The sequence below is a fragment of the Nymphaea colorata genome, chromosome 12 (genome assembly GCF_008831285.2).
Source record: "Nymphaea colorata isolate Beijing-Zhang1983 chromosome 12, ASM883128v2, whole genome shotgun sequence".
Taxonomy (NCBI): domain Eukaryota; kingdom Viridiplantae; phylum Streptophyta; class Magnoliopsida; order Nymphaeales; family Nymphaeaceae; genus Nymphaea; species Nymphaea colorata.
Genome location: NC_045149.1, coordinates 20956111 through 20972363, shown reverse-complemented (window position 1 = coordinate 20972363; position 16253 = coordinate 20956111). Strand labels below are relative to the sequence as shown.

The following is a 16253-nucleotide window of genomic DNA, read 5'->3' as shown; positions in this document are numbered from 1 at the left end:
GACAGCGCAGCCATGAAAAAATTAAAAATAAAAGGAACAGTTAGTAAGAAAAGGATGGAATTTTGGATGGATAGGATTATGGCTAGGAAATCTATGCACGTAAATTGTATACCGCCACGTCCTGAAATTCCCGTTGCAATGACAGAACTGTCCTTGTCTTTGGTCTATTGGAAAATATGTAAACTCCTACGATGCCACGAGGAACTGGAGAGCCAAATTTCCACTTAGGAGTTAGGACTCTGTTTAGCTATAATTTCTGAAAAGACATCGTATTTTTATTGTTTTAATGCGCGCATCTCTTTTGTTGACGGCCACGTGAAGGCTCCAAGTTAGATCACGGCAGGTTAGGAAACATGAAGACCTGTGTTCTTCTGCTTGTTTTCTTAAGGTCGGAGGCGTTATGTTTTTCATTTAAAGCCGGAAGCCGTTCGAAGAAGGACTAAAACCTTCTCCCTTTTCTCTGCTCTCAGGTTTCAGAGTTCTTCGAGATCTGGGTGAACCCAATTTTTCACTTTCAGAAAAGATTTCTTTTCTTTCTTTTTAAGAATTACAGTGGATGGGAAATTTGTGAAGGCTCACTTTTATTTGAAAACCATCATTTTTCTTTTTTAACCCATGCGGTAGTAGAGCCAAAAAGTTTGAGCTGAAGGGTGCTGATCCAATCTTATTATTACAATGGATTGAGCACATGTACAACTAAGGGACACTGGCTTGGGTCTGGTGTGGGCACCATATGACTAGCCCTGAGCCCAGCATCATCATGATAAAACTTTTACATAGGCTGGGGTGGGCAGTCGCCCACACCCCAACTACTGATTCCATGGAAAACTTTCCTCCTTAAAATGCCTTTCATCGTTTCAGGAAGAACGGAAATGTTGTCATCAGTTTCGTAAAAATAAGCGGTGAAGTTAGTGACGTCAATTATCATAGCTTTGACACAGGTTTGTTTTATAAACCTTTTCCCGAATACCTCTTTAACATCATCCTGCAATCTATCCCTTTGTTTGTAAATTTTCAAGTGACAGATCTTTCAGATTTATTTCACAAAGTTACGCATATGAACAGCTACTAAACATGAAACATGGTTTTTTCTTGCAAAACCTCTTTGATATTTTAACTTATTCATACACAGAATTCGTATGCTCATCCACATGCTGTTAAAAATGATCTAAAAACTAATAAATATTAGAAGTGACAGATTACGATTGGCAATATTTGAGTTAGAATATTTATGGCTTCCAGTCTTTATGGCTTATGGCTGTGCATCCTCATGCCACATGATACGACATGCTTGATTGATTATTGACTACAAAGCGTGTTTGAATAATTGCCCTGAAGTTTGGGTAAAATGGTAGCCACTTCCCTTAAATTTCTCATAAAGCATGGCCTCTTACAAAAACTTCTGGATCCTGCCATTCGACCGTCGTTAACTCTCATGTTTCCTGAGCAATCGAACCATCTGGAGAACGGTAGCAAAACTTTTTAAGGTTCAGTTTGTGAAGCACTAACTGGGAGCGTAGGCCCGGGGTTGATCTTACTCAGTTTTTGCGCCTCTAGCAGCAACTGAGAAAGAAAGTTGTCCTGACTGGTACAGTTTTGTTCTGATGCTAAACTAAAACAAGAAAAGTTTAGTCTGCACCAAAATCAAATTGTAGCGTTTCCCCTGTTAGCCGTAGCCCATCCAGTTCCAGTACTCCAACTCTTGTAATATATCGATGAAGGGATTTTAGCAAACCATAGTTGGTAAACTGGCCAATCTGAGTTGTAAGTCGCTCGAGTCAGTTGGGAATCATCAGATAATTGCAATTTTTCTTTTTGTTCGTGCATTGTTGAATACTGAAGTTGGTCATTTTTTGAATTGTGAAATATCACAAGGTTCAACAATGTATACAAATACTCATATCACATGTTTTTCAGTTTTAGTTGATAAAGAAGTCAAACATAAAGTCTCAACAGGCTTACATTCTTCATCTATTTATAGAAAAAATGCACTATAAGAACTATAACCTAATCCAGCCGAGTCACCAAGTCAACTTCCTAATCCAGTGACTCAGTCATCAGTGGATCCGAGTCCAAGTCGTGAGTTTGCCAACTAAGTGGCAAACAACTAAACTTAAAATCTCATCTACCAAAAAATGTCCCCAGTAGCTAAGCTTGAACTCATTTTACCTAAGGCGTGGCAGGAACCAAAAAAGTCAAGCCCACCAAGCACGCTTCTGACCAGGACAACCATTAGTGCCCCACTTTTTTGGTCCACTTAGCTGTTGTCTTAAAAGGTAAGGAAAGAAAACCACGTACTGGATTTCATTATCAGTAGGAATCCATAAAAAACAGTGGTAGGTGGGCAGATGGGCCGCTGTACTGCATTGCTTTCCGTTCAAACAAGAACCATTCAAACAAGACTTGTTAGCTGATAGCACTACGCAACTAAAGTAGTTGGTTCCATCTTTATCTTGGGTGGGTGCAAAATCAGGTCCCCCAGTGTTGCAGCTTAAAAATGTAAAGCACCACCAAAACCATTTATGTTTTGGTCAACGCAGATGTTAAGAGGTGTAGACAAATTCTTTTAGTTCTCTCATCTTATGAAAGGAGTTTGCAAGTTCCACAAAAAAAAAAAAAAAAACTATTTCAGTATTTTAAGTTCCGCCTTCACTGAAGCTTAGCAGAGCCAACTTTGAACAGCTTAGGTTTGAGTTCCAGGCTGGGTTTGCAACATCTGACCAACACCAAACATAAGATTGGAGCTTGGCTCGGGTACCTTGGTAGAGGCTTTTTAATATTGTCTCCGTTTGGCAATGAAGAAACTTGTATGGAAATAAACATACTATTATAAGAATACGCTGCAACCAAAGGCATGAACAAAAGCTTATGAATCTCAAGAACATGCTTAAAGGATCGCAGCTGATGTAATCTCACAGCCAGAGAGGCTGGTGCGGCTCAGTCTGAGCACAAGTCAAATTTTCCGCTGTTCTAAAAGAAGAGGCCATTTCGGAAACCAAAGCTTCAAACTCTAGCTTGGCTGCCTGATAACCTTTACTAAGGCACAAAAAAAGTGAACCAAGTCCAACTATTCAGTCAACGAAATCACTGGACTCATTTGCAAAAGAAGAAAGCTAAGAAGTGACGTCAACTATTCAACGGTACAACTGTTTACAGTAGGTGACAATACATATCAACCCAAGGCCTACTTTGTGATGGTTAGCATGCTCACTAACTGATCCAGGGATGGAAACCTATTAAATTGTTAAAAAGAGATAGATCATACAATTCCTAAAAGCCAATTATGCAAATTATGTTGTTGAATGATATAATCCCCACAAGGACACATTGAGTAAGCATCAAAAGAAGGAATTAAGCTCGCAAAACTTCAACTGTCTCCTCTTCAAAACCTTCAACCAAATTAACCCTATATTGTTGATTGATAACTCCCACAAACAAAAAAGATTCAAGTAAATCATCAACAGATATGGACTGGCCAGTAAAAATTGTATAGCTAGAGCTTGATCCCTTGTGTCCCTTCGGTCATCATAGAATACAACAATTGCCATCACCTAATGGATCAAACAAAGATATGCAAGAACTATCTCTCTTTAACAATTTAATAGGTTCTATCCCTGAATCGTTTAGTGAACCCCCACTTCATCATCACTAATCAGTATGATGGTGTCATCCAAAACAAGCCTGGCTGCATGATTTTAGGAACTATGGGAAGACAAAACATCTAATAATACTAGAGAACAGGAAAAATAAAAAGACAATATACAATAAACTACAAAACAAATAGTTGCCATTGTGCTTTTGAAGAACAGCTGAAAGATGCAACGTATAACAGTAATTCAAAGTTGAAGCAAGTGGACTTGGAGCACCTCGGATTAGATGATACTGGCGTCATGAGAACCTATAACCATAAAAGAAACAGTGTGTCATTTATATTTCTTTTATCTACATGAAGGCTTAAGTAGCATGACAGTAAAGGACAACGAATATATACAACAACAACCAGGACTCTGGTTTTGCAAGCAATATCATTAGCACTCCTGATGTACTTATAGTACACGACAGTCAACTGCCAGTCTGCCGTGAATGCAACCATGTAAACTGGATCTCAGAAGCATGCCACTGGATGTCCCCAGACAAGGTAAGTACCCCAAGTAATGCATACACACCATACGACATGATATAAAATGTGCAACTACCTAAGATTTTCTTATCATTTTGCTATTTTATCACATTTGCAGAAAAGGGAAATGCATCTCCTCTTACCCTACATCTTCGTAGAAGTGATATCTTAGTGTCTTTAACCTGTATTATGCTGATTCCATATCAAAGTACTGGAGAAAGCACATGGCACAAGCCAATTATCAGGCTTCAGATCTTGAAGGTTCCTATATAAGCAACAAAGGTGACTCAGCAGGAAGAGCCTTCTTTTTCGTCACATTGATGATGATTCTGAGTTTTGAAGAGCTTTGATGCTGATGACCTTGTACATTTAACTGGTTTTAAATGTTCAATCATATGAAACCTGATCCAATATGCACGGAAAGCATACTCCACGAGTCATTACTCCCAAAAGACTAATAATATGAAGTAAATTTATCCTCCTCCAAGGGTATCTTCAAAACCAAATAGTAAATCCATTCTAAGAGTGCAGTTGTGCAGTTAAGTGCTTGAAACTCTCAAACCGTTCACTCAGATCATCTACTCATTTCATTAATCCTAAGTCTGATTTTAGCCTGTTCCTTAATTTGCAGTGAAAATGAGATTGACCGTTTGATTTCTTTTCTTTGAATGCCAGTATGGTCCCTTATTTTGGGTGAAAAACTCAAATTCACTGCTGGCTTCCTTTTCACCCATGACTATTTTCCAAATACACGAAATTCAATCAACTAATATTGCATGAGGAGCTTGCCAGGCATGGTGTAGTACCCATGTCCACGTCTGGAACAACGCACCCTAAATTCTCGCTTTTTGAGGATCTAAGAGGTGTTTCCTCCTCCAATTCACTTTTCTATGGCCGCTAAAAGGTTGTAAGGATATTCTAGACTAGGGCTGCACACGAGCCAAGTTGAGCCTGAGCTTGGCCAGCTCGAGCTCGAGTTCGACTCAGCTCAAAAAACTCAAACTCGAGCTCCTTATAGCGAACTCGAGCTCCTTATAGCAAGCTCGAGCTCAACTCAACTACACAAATCGAACTCAAACTCGACTCGTTTAACCCATTTATCTCGTTTAAGTGTTAGCATGTTTAGTGTGAACTCGTGTAAGCATTAACTCGTTTAACTCATGTATGCATTAATTCATGTAACTTATGAAAATTTGTTTTTGCCCTAAAAGTTAAAACCAGTGATTTGGTGAAACGGTTTTGGCAATACCATATAGAGTGCCGGTTTGTGAGTCGAGTTCTTGAAACTCGAACTTAACTCGTGTATCTTTGTAAGCTCGAACTCGGCGCGTTTATAAACGAGCCGAGGTCGAGCCGAGTTTTTTTGAGTGAGTTCTAGTCGAGCCCGAGTCGGCTCGGCTCGTTGTGCAGCCCTATTCCAAACAAGTACGTGAGTTCAAATTTGAGAAAAAGGGCTAAAGGGTCCCTAGGATCCCCACACTCGAGCGAAATTTGTACCTTCCTAATCACTACAATCCAATTACAAGGAGACAAGAAGTCTGATACAAAAGGTACTCTGTACCTTTCCTTCGCCTTTTCATATATGGTCTCAAAGGACATCAAATAAGGAGAGTCCATTTCCTAATCCATGTACCTTCATATCTCGTCCACCAGAAAATAGAAAACGAAACTGAAATTTTGGCCAAAAAAATAACAGGAGCGCCCTGAAAAAATGGTTGAACCATAACATCTCATCTAGAACAGGTAGATGCAATCAGTTTCGAACAAAAACCGAGCAGAACAGAGTGAAAAAAAAAAAAGGAACGAAGACGAAAGATGCAATCCTCATCAATCAGAAACAAGGAAAACAAATAAGTTATATCACCAGGCCGATAGAGTAGCCTTAACATGAGCACAAAGTGAATTAGAAAATTGAAAAGAAAAACGAAAAAGAGAAAAAAATATATCAAGATGTAAATCGTGGACGAGAGCAACCAACAACAGAAAAATCGAATTGTGAATTAGAATAACTGAACTGTCAAAAATAAAAAGAGAAGAAGATGTCCAATTTGTCAATGACTAAAGAAAAAACAACCGAACGTTAAAGAGGCAAAGAAGCAACTAGATAAGAATCGAATGTTCACCAGGAGAACAGAGGAGGAGAAGTCTTGATAACGATCTCCTCTCAAGTCGCCGACCGGAATTGCCAACCAGACGGGGAGAGGAGAGGGGACTCCCCCCGCCCTCCAAGCGCTTCCCGCGCTTATGAACCAGAGAGAGAGAGAAAGAGAGAGAGAGAGGGATGATGATGATGAAGATGAAGAAGATGACGAAAGCGAATCGAAACGGTTCGACTTGAACGCAAGCCGGTGTTTTGGGAGGATACGTCGCGGAAAGTTTCATTTTAACCCAATATTTTGCCCGAAATTCAGGAAACGATTCACATCGTAGAAATTTACGTTATGGTAACCTCAGTTTATATGTAAACGGTTCGGACTACGTATGATCGATTATCAGTCGGATGTGAAGCTCGAATTTGGACTGAGATATCAGGCGATACGCCATATTCAAATCTCAGTACTAATCAGATCTAAAATTTCTTTGCTAAATCCGACTAAAATTCAAAATCACATTCGGTCGAGAAGGAGAGCTACTGTGTGACTGGTGCGGGCCACTGCCAACTACCGCGGTACTCGTGCGGGCCACTGCCAACACTAAAACATTTATTAAGACGGCCCTGACAAGGGTCCGGTTACTTGTAGTTTAAGGAGCGTTTGGATGAAAAGAAAATGCTGTTCTTGTTTTCACAAAGCCGGCGAAAAACCTGAAACCCTTAAGGTTTTCATCAAAAACCTGATTTTAAATAGCAAAAATTTGGTTTTTCTATGATCATCCAAACATGTACACTAGGTTTTTAAAACTTATTAGAAAAAAACAGGTTTTCATAAAACCTGGTTTTGTGAAAACCAAGTTTTAGAGAGTAGCATGAAAGACTTTCTCTGGTAAACCAATTTAAGGTAAGCAGAAGATGTCATTGAGGAAGATTGATACAGTGGCTTTTGTCACAAAATGATCGATGGATTTTAGTTCATATATATATATATATATATATTATACTTAGGTCAAAAATAAAAGCAAGAACCCTTGATTTTGATTTTTAAAATAAATTTTTTGCAAACTAATTTTATTCATATGATCTTAAGAATGAGTTGATGCAAAACATATACTAAATTGATCACTTGTTATACTTTAATAGTGTTTCTATAATAAGAAAAAATGAACGGCCTTCATGGCATGGCAATAAAAAAATCAACAATTTTCATTAAAACAACTTGAATCAAAGTCTGTTTTACATCAAAATAGTTTTTAGATACATATTAGGACGTTTATTATTTATTTAAAATAGTTGCCTAACAAGAAATCAATGAGTTTGGCTTTTATCCTTGGCTTAAGTGTATGTTTTTACCACTCCCTCTCCCTCTTTCTATTTTATATATATATATATATATATATATATATATATATATATATATATATAGAGAGAGAGAGAGAGAGAGAGAGAGAGGTACTTTTATTTGATAAAAATAATATAAAAGAACTTCTCTGCTTTATTATATTCTATTGTAGAACAAGCTGGGTCAATTGACATTATAGATATTACGTTAATAGCTCTCTTTTTTCTCTCTCTATGACATTTCAATTTTTTAAAAAAGGAAAAACCATACACTTTTTTGTCCTTCAAACATCTCTTTAAACCATGTCCAAATTATTAAAGCAAAGAAGAGAAATGCCTTAAAACTTAAAAGGGCCAATCATTTTCTAAGAAGGATTTGAAAATATAATTAATACTAAAATAGGGGAACATCACATCTTCATACATGTCATAACTGGTAAAGCCAATTTGTGATTTTTTTTTTTTTTAAGAATGAGCCTATTACCATATTGAAATGGAAACTTAAAATGGGAAGAAAAAAAACCAGCTTTAATATGGTTTTATTTTTTCCCCAAATATTTATCGTGGCAATAATTTTTTGTTTTTTTACCAAAACAATTTCATGCATCAATAACCACCTTGTCGTTTTTTTTAAGAAATAATCACATTCTATGATGAAAAATAATCAAGTTACATAAATTTTTATTAAATATAATCTTTACCAAAAATTGGTGTTTTTTTTTAAATATCAACTTTTACGAAAAGATTTCGAAGTTATTTAAAAAAAGTGGGGAAGTAGTAGGAAGGTGAACAAGAAACAACTAAGAAGAAAGAAGGAAATGAACGAGAAAGCATCGGTTTAGTGCCATCCTACTAATCATCAATTAAAAGTTTCATACATATTTCTAATGACTATCCTTAAGAGTTCAAGTCAATTCGGACTATTATATATAAAGAGAGTTTTATGTTGTCATGTTAAATGTTGCCGAATGACTAAAAATTATGTGCACTTCACGAAAATGTAGTTGTTACAAGAGCAATTGCTTGTAGCTTATGATGCATCAATGATTTACGGCATTTTAATGAGATTTTTGGTGTTCTTTGCAACAATTTTTTAGCTTTTAGCCATACAACAATATTTGGTGCATGAGAGTTTAGAATTCTTACATGAATATGGCGTTTTCAACGAAGACTACGACGAAAATTTTTTAGTTTTTAACTATCCAGCAACATCTTAGATCTATAATTAATCACTAATTTACCTTTCCAAGATGATGGTTGAGAGAAAAACAATGATAAGAAGTTGTTAATTAATATTAGATGGGCAAAATACCCTATTTCTTTTTTCTTTTTATATCAATAATCCATATTAAGAAAATCAACACTCAAGATGACTATTTGTAAGTGTAGTACCTACCCATAAATAAATAAATAAATAAATGTGTGTATCTAGATACATATATATATATGGAAAATTGAAATCAGTTGCTAAATGTTGGTTAGATGTCTAAATATTCAAAATCCATCACTAAAACGCCATGAAGCAATCACTAAACTTTATTAAATTATTATCAATTACGAATATTTGGCAGCTACAGTATTTTAGCAATGAATTTTAAAAATCGAAGTAGATTCATAGAACAATCTATTATAGTAAGTTTATAGAATAATAATATTATGTTATTGTTGGAAAATCAACACTCAAATAACTCTTCTATCGGATCCATAGAAAACCATGTGATCAAGATCCAGACCTGACTTTAAATTCGATCAACCGGTCAACCACGGATTGGATTTGGTTCGAATTCGATCCGAAAGAGGAGGGCGATTAGGGTTCCCAATCCAAGTCGTGTGGTTCCGTCCGCGGGAAAAAAGGGCGTCGCGGAAAACGATATGAGTCGGGTTCGAGGAAGGCTCTAGAAGAAGAAAGCATCTCCTCCACGCTCTCGCGAACTTCGAGAGACTTCCAACGTGGTCGGTCATCGACGGTCCGCGTTCCCCACACCCTGGCCAGCAGATCCACGCCAGCCGTCCATCGGAAAGGGGAAACTCCATATATGCCGTCGTCCCCCCGCCTTACGTCTCGAAGGGGAAAAGTCTCTCTGGTTCTTCTTGGTCTTTGGCACTATCATCGTTTCCGTTCACTGTGAGAGAGATTTGAGAACGTTTCTGTAGCTTCGCAGGAGGAAGAAGAAGGAAGGAAGGAAGGATGTTCGCAAGGGCACCGAAGAAGAGCGACAACACCAAGTACTATGAGGTCCTGGGGGTGCCCAAGAACGCCTCTCAGGAGGATCTGAAGAAGGCCTACAGGAAGGCGGCCATCAAGAACCACCCTGATAAGGGTGGCGATCCGGAGAAGGTTGCTTCTCTCTCTCTCTCTCTCTCTCTGCAATTTTGTCTTCTGTTGGTTTTCGTAACTGAGACGTCTTGGGGACTTGAGAAGATTTGTGGGCAAGAATTGAATGCAATGTTGTTTCTTGTTGCAGTTTAAGGAGCTAGCTCAGGCTTATGAGGTGCTCAGTGATCCGGAGAAGCGAGACATCTACGACACCTACGGTGAAGATGCGCTCAAGGAAGGAATGGGCGGTGGAGGTGGCGATCCCTTCGACCTCTTCCAATCTTTCTTTGGTGGGAGTCCCTTCGGAGGTATGAAAGGTGACCATGCGATTCTTGAGATCTTTTTTCTAATAGAACGTGGATTTCCGGGGGTTTAATTCGATCGAAATGTCTGTGTTGTTTAGCAGGCGGTAGCAGCAGGGGAAGGAGGCAGAGAAGAGGGGAGGACGTGATCCATCCCCTGAAGGTGTCCCTCGAAGACCTCTACAATGGCACCTCGAAGAAGCTATCGCTCTCCCGCAATGTCATATGCTCCAAATGCAAGGGGTGAGTTTGCTTTAGGCTTAAGCCTTCATTCTGATTTGTTTGTTTCACAAAGAGACGAGAACGTGTTCCAATTGCGCAATCATTTGTTCCACAGCAAGGGATCGAAATCCGGCGCTTCCATGAAGTGTGCTGGTTGCCAAGGTAGCGGCGTGAAGGTCACCATCCGTCAGGTCGGGCCATCCATGATTCAGCAGGTACAGCAGCACTGCAACGAGTGCAGGGGTAGCGGCGAAATCATCAACGAGAAGGACCGGTGCCCACAATGCAAGGGAGAGAAGGTGGTTCAGGACAAGAAGGTCCTTGAGGTCGTCGTCGAGAAGGGTATGCAGAACGGGCAGAAGATTACCTTTGCAGGAGAGGCCGACGAGGCGGTATGCAGATTTTCCGCGCCTTAAGCTTTTTCCCCTGTTCGTTTTTTGATTGCCTTGTTGTGGTCATCTCTTTTTCCGTTCCTGACGTTGTCCTGTCGATTTCGTCTGCCATGGCAGCCGGATATGGTGACTGGTGATATAGTGTTCGTTCTGCAAGTGAAGGAGCACCCGAGGTTCAAGAGGAAGGGAGATGATCTCTTTGTGGAGCACACACTTTCTCTAACCGAGGCACTGTGTGGCTTCCAGTTCGTGCTCACCCACCTTGACAATAGGCAATTGCTGATCAAATCTCAGCCAGGGGAGGTCATCAAGCCTGGTGAGTCTCGCCTTTCTCAAGCGGAATTTCAGACTTTAGACCAATTTTCAGATTAATGATCAATGAACGGAATCTTTGCTAGTTTGGGAGTTGGTCGGTCGTCTACTGGATGATTTATTATTATTTTTTCCGTTGTTCTTTTCCCCTCTGCTCGTTACAGAACAATTCAAGGCGATAGACGACGAGGGTATGCCCATGTACCAGAGACCTTTCATGAAGGGGAAGCTCTACATTCACTTCAACATCGACTTCCCTGATTCCCTCACGCCGGAGCAGTGCAAGACCATTGAATCCGTCCTGCCGCCGCGGCCGTCGGTTGGTTTGACGGACATGGAGCTCGACGAGTGCGAGGAGACGACACTGCACGACGTGAACATGGAGGAGGAGATGAGGAGGAAGCAAAGCCAGGCGCAGGAGGCATACGAGGAGGACGAAGAGCACATGGGTGGTCCCCAGAGGGTTCAGTGCGCGCAGCAGTAAAAGGAACAAAGATGGTAGAGGAGGGGAAAGGGGGTTGCAGGAGAAAAGCAATTCGATATGGCGAGACTGGATGGAAGAAGGGGTCGATAAGGGGAGGGTGGTGTCGTTTGTGTATACATGTGAGTTCTGCAAATTCACTGCCCGTTGAACATTGGCTATGGTGGTCTGTCTGCCTTCTGTGTTGGTTAATCGCCGAATCGTCTCTGTGTTTTAAAAGCAAAACGGGAAATGTTAAACAACTTTTATACAATCCTTTTCTGGTTTAATGTTGTGAGTTTGATCATGAACCCCCTGAAGTTGAACTTCAACGTTATCGAATGTTTGAAAAATTTATTAGAAGATCCTGATACAGGCCTGCGTATATTTGTTCATACCAAGGATGCAGACAGGTTATGTTCCACTGCTCGATTTTGAATCCTTTTTGTCAGATGTGCCAGAGGTATGGTATGGTTACCGGATCACATGGTCCTAAATATGATGGTTGGTGCTACCTATGATATGATCAGGCAACCGGCCAACATGGGTCTCCCTTCGCTTACTTATAAACTGTAAAAGAACAGTTTCACAAGGCCAGATTTCTGTGGTAAAACAGAAGCACACTTTAAGTTTGAATTTGGAAAAGTGAAGGGGCGAACTGAAATCTCAAAAGCGTAATTCTCCTGATGTGGGTTTTACAGCCCATGGTGCATTTGCCAGAATTCGATTCGAGAGGACTGACCAAATCCAGATAATCACGTGAATTTCCACCAAATCTTCCTAACCCGTATCATATTCCATCTGATATTTTGGTTTGATCTTAAACTGTTTCAATCCCCATCCAGGCTCTTACTCATGCTTGAGCCGGATAATTGATCGGATGATCAACCAAATTGCTTCAGATTGGGATTCAAGAAGTGACATCTGAACAGACTCGAATTTTGATACAACTAATTGGTTTGGGTTTGAACCTGAATTTAGTTTCAAGCAAATGCCCCACACCCAACATCCATACATTTTGAAATTTGCTTTCTGGTTATATAATATTGTGGTTGGGATCCTATTGTGTATTTAAAGTCAGTTCATTCATATCAGATTTAGATTTCTTTTCTTCATTTGAATCCAAACTCACTTTTGAGTCCGTGAATACCCAATAGTAAAAAGTACATCGGATTTGAATCCGATCCATCGATTAACTCTAGATGGAACAGACGCAGGCGATTAGGGTTTGGTTAGGGCTGCACACGAGCCGAGTCGAGCTCGAGCTTGCCCAGCTCGAGCTTGACTCGACTCAACGAGCTCGAACTCGACTCGAACTCGAGTCGAGCTACCTAACACAAGCTCGAGCTTGACTCGATTAAATAAAGTCGAGCTCGAGCTCGACTCGATTAGCTCGTCTAAATAAAATATGATCCTTCTTTTTAAAATATCTAGTAAATTTCATGACGTGGGATGAAATTTGTTTACTCGTCGAGTATAAACGAGTCGAGTCGAGTATAAACGAGTCGAGTTCTTAAAACTCGAACTCGACTCGTTTACTCATTCGAGTTTCATTGTAAGCTCGAACTCGACTCGTTTATAAACGAGTCGAGCTCGAGCCGAGTTTAACCGGGCGAGTTCGAGTCGAGCCCAGCTCGGGCTCGACTCATTGTGCAGCCCTAGGTTTGGTAGATTCAAATCAAACCTTACTCAAAGTGTGCCTACTGCGTCCAGTGTCTACGCTCTTTTGAACTATTTGTAAGATGTACACAAGTTATTTTTCTCGCTAAAACCTTTCCAAAGTGTCTTGTACATGTCACAACTTCACTAAATGTTACTAGATCAACACTCAGCAAGTGAAAAATATGGCAAAAGATCTTAATTAACCGAGTCTATGGAATGATTTTTGATTGCATGAAGAAGAGAGTGATTATGATTTCCTTCACCTACCGTATGTATGTACATATATGTTTTGCGCTTGTTGTTCAACTTTCACATGATCTTACATCATCACATCCTAAAAAGCACAAACCACAAGTTTCTCTAAATGCATAAAGCTTCTAAGCATAGGATTACAGATGAGAGGTAAGAAATGCTAATAAATGAGCTACATCAATGGTGGCGGAACCAAAAAAATTTTCTCGAGAAATATTCATTCACATATTCCATAGCGGAAGAGCTCTCATATAGAGAGCGAACACTTAAAAATGTTAATGTGAAAGTAAAGAAACATTGAGTGGTGGTGTGTGCAACTGCCCACACAAGCCCATATGTGGTTCCGCCACTTCCCCGCTTTCTTCTTGTGGTTCGGTGGGCCGAATCCGTCACCAGGCCCAGACTTTGTTAACTGCTCTTCTTTGAAGAGATAATAATAATTTGTTGCTTAAACATAGAAAGTTGTATAGAATGACCTGATTACTTGTATTACATAGTTATCATTACTCATGCAATAACAATAAACCGGACAATGAAGCTGCTCTATAGTTGCATATTTCAACATGATTAAGTATCAACATACCAATAAAAACTAGTAACTCAAAAAGAGTAAGCATTCAAATCAATTATATTAAATAAAGCTAAAATCCCAAGTAAACAGCCCAATGCTCTAAAACAATTAAGTCACTGTACCTGAACCTGAGTCTAATGAGCTTTAACTTTTCATTTGCAATATGTAACTTTAATAACTAGACAAATTTTATTTTCATTTGTCACATTGATCATAAACAACTCAATACGAAAAGCAGTACTCTATCACTACAGTTTGGCCGGGCCAAAGGAGCAGTTGGCTTGGTGAGTCAGACAAGTTCTGGGTGAGCCTTTCCGAGTTTTGAATAAAACCGAGTCCTCCGGAAAGGGTTGACCTGATAAGGGACCGAGCTAAGCTGAGACAACTTGCTGGGTCGACGCATTTTTTAATATTAAGTTAGTAAAAAGTTGAATACTTGAGGGTCCATGTGTCAAACAGAACAACATGTAACTATTTGATGAATATGACTCAAAGTTTGAGGTAGATTCATTAAACAGTTACAAACTGTTCCATTTGGGCAACGGATCCTACGATTCATCTTGACATAAACAAATAGGGTTTGCCTAATACCTGGTTGATCTAGAAAAGTGATAGGTAAATTGAGATTACATGCAGCAACCTACTGTTGCTAAGTTCTTAATCTCAACTTGAAACAAGAAGACCTTTACTATACTTTGTCAATGATGACCTTTCCGCTAAGAACTGGCCAACTTCTGCTAGGCAGTGGTGGAGCCACATGTGGACTAGCGCCCACGGGGGCCTGCAGGTTCGGAACTGAAACAAGGCCCAAAACCCGGGCCCTCAATCTCGGACTCGGCCGTCATACAATTTTGAATGAGTCTTGAGTCTTTTGAACACACCTTTGAGCACTGATCGTGAAAAAATCTGCTGCTGCTTTCTCAAGCAGTCAGGGCCCTCGGCCAAAAAATCCTGACTCCGCCTACCGCTGAAAGGTGGCAGTCGCGAAATCTAAATTTCACAAAGTATAACTAGCTGAGAAGGTCTCACTTTCTTTCCCAACTTCATCAATTTCCAGTCATAACTGTTATCTCCTAAACAACTATGTTCACACCACCTTCATCATGATTTTCTCCTATAAGTTTCATCTCGGCTACGACTTCTTTAAGAGAGGATAAATAGCACTTCAAGTGCGTGAGGAACTTGAAAATAATCTTACATCGAAGATTTCTAAAAGATTTTATAGTTTATATGCATTTATGTCATATTTCAAATTCTTATGGTTCATAACTTTCTCAGATCCGAACTATAGCGGAGCTAGAAATTTTGGTTGCAACGACACTAATTCAATAACTTCAATATAATTCAATCATTGTAGGAGCATTTATATGTACAAAGAATCAAATATTTCAAAACAATATTATAGAAACAAACATATTTTGTGAGGCTGTTGCGGCACTGCCTACACCAGCCCCCATGTGGCTCCGCCGCATTAGCCGGCTAGCTGGTGGGTGAATATTTGCCAGACCAAACACTGCAACCAATTTAGGCCAGGTTGCTCCTTTGCCACCTTATAAAATTCCCGTAAATTCAATCATGTTTATTTCCTGAAATAAAAGGTAGATGCTTCCTGCTTGCTCATGGTGGACTTCACATAATCAGTATTCTTATTTTAATTGGTAAGCAAGTACATGTAGATATAATAAGCTTATTTTATAAATATACATAGCAAGTTACCTGTATATTTTTCCATACAACCTACACACTACTTGGGGGATTTGATTAAGGAGAACATTGAAAATTTACCAAGTAACAGCTCTGCCCACCCATCTAAGTGACCTCAAGTTGAAAGAAGTCAGTAGTTCAATACTTCTTACAAAATCAACTCTAAATTGAAAGAGGTTCTCAAGTGATTGTTTGAAAATGAAAGCTGTTTGCCTCAAAGATTGAGGTAGTTTCATGAAACATTGTATTATGTTTTATGAATATGCCTCAATCTTTGGCGTAGATACATGAAACAATATGTTACTTTTCCATGCCAAACGACTCATAAAATAATGCAATATATGTTATATATGCCTTGCATAACTATGATGCATACATAAGTTCTTTTGATACTATAGTAAAGTATGTATCAAATTCTACAAACAACACTTCAAAAGTAAACTCATTAGCATTTCTCAATACTGAAGATGAAAATTAAGTTCAGAACCTGTTCTTATCTAGGCATT

The 16253-nt window shown here is 39.3% G+C and overlaps 1 protein-coding gene across 4 annotated transcripts; it reads left to right on the top strand.

Moving 5' to 3' along the window:
• The first annotated feature begins 9602 nt into the window (after positions 1-9602).
• Positions 9603-11832, top strand: LOC116266313 (dnaJ protein homolog). Of its 4 annotated transcripts, none has more exons than XM_031647472.1 (6): positions 9603-9891; positions 10019-10178; positions 10277-10415; positions 10510-10786; positions 10904-11102; positions 11263-11832. In XM_031647472.1, exons 1-6 carry the CDS (start codon positions 9742-9744, stop codon positions 11580-11582), a joined length of 1245 nt encoding a protein of 414 aa, XP_031503332.1. In that variant the 5' UTR covers positions 9603-9741; the 3' UTR covers positions 11583-11832. The 4 variants fall into 4 exon arrangements, with proteins under 4 accessions (XP_031503332.1, XP_031503331.1, XP_031503330.1 ...); XM_031647471.1 differs by having other exon boundaries at positions 10274-10415; XM_031647470.1 differs by having other exon boundaries at positions 10019-10187.
• The last annotated feature ends 4421 nt before the right edge of the window (positions 11833-16253 follow it).

Bases quoted from the DNA above. Each gene is read 5' to 3' on its own strand.
- LOC116266313 (XM_031647469.1), top strand. From the start codon at position 9,742: ATGTTCGCAAGGGCACCGAAGAAGAGCGACAACACCAAGTACTATGAG. The intron at 10,188-10,273 runs GTGACCATGCGA...TGTGTTGTTTAG, and splicing joins TCCCTTCGGAGGTATGAAAG to CAGGCGGTAGCAGCAGGGGA. The intron at 11,103-11,262 runs GTGAGTCTCGCC...TGCTCGTTACAG, and splicing joins AGGGGAGGTCATCAAGCCTG to AACAATTCAAGGCGATAGAC.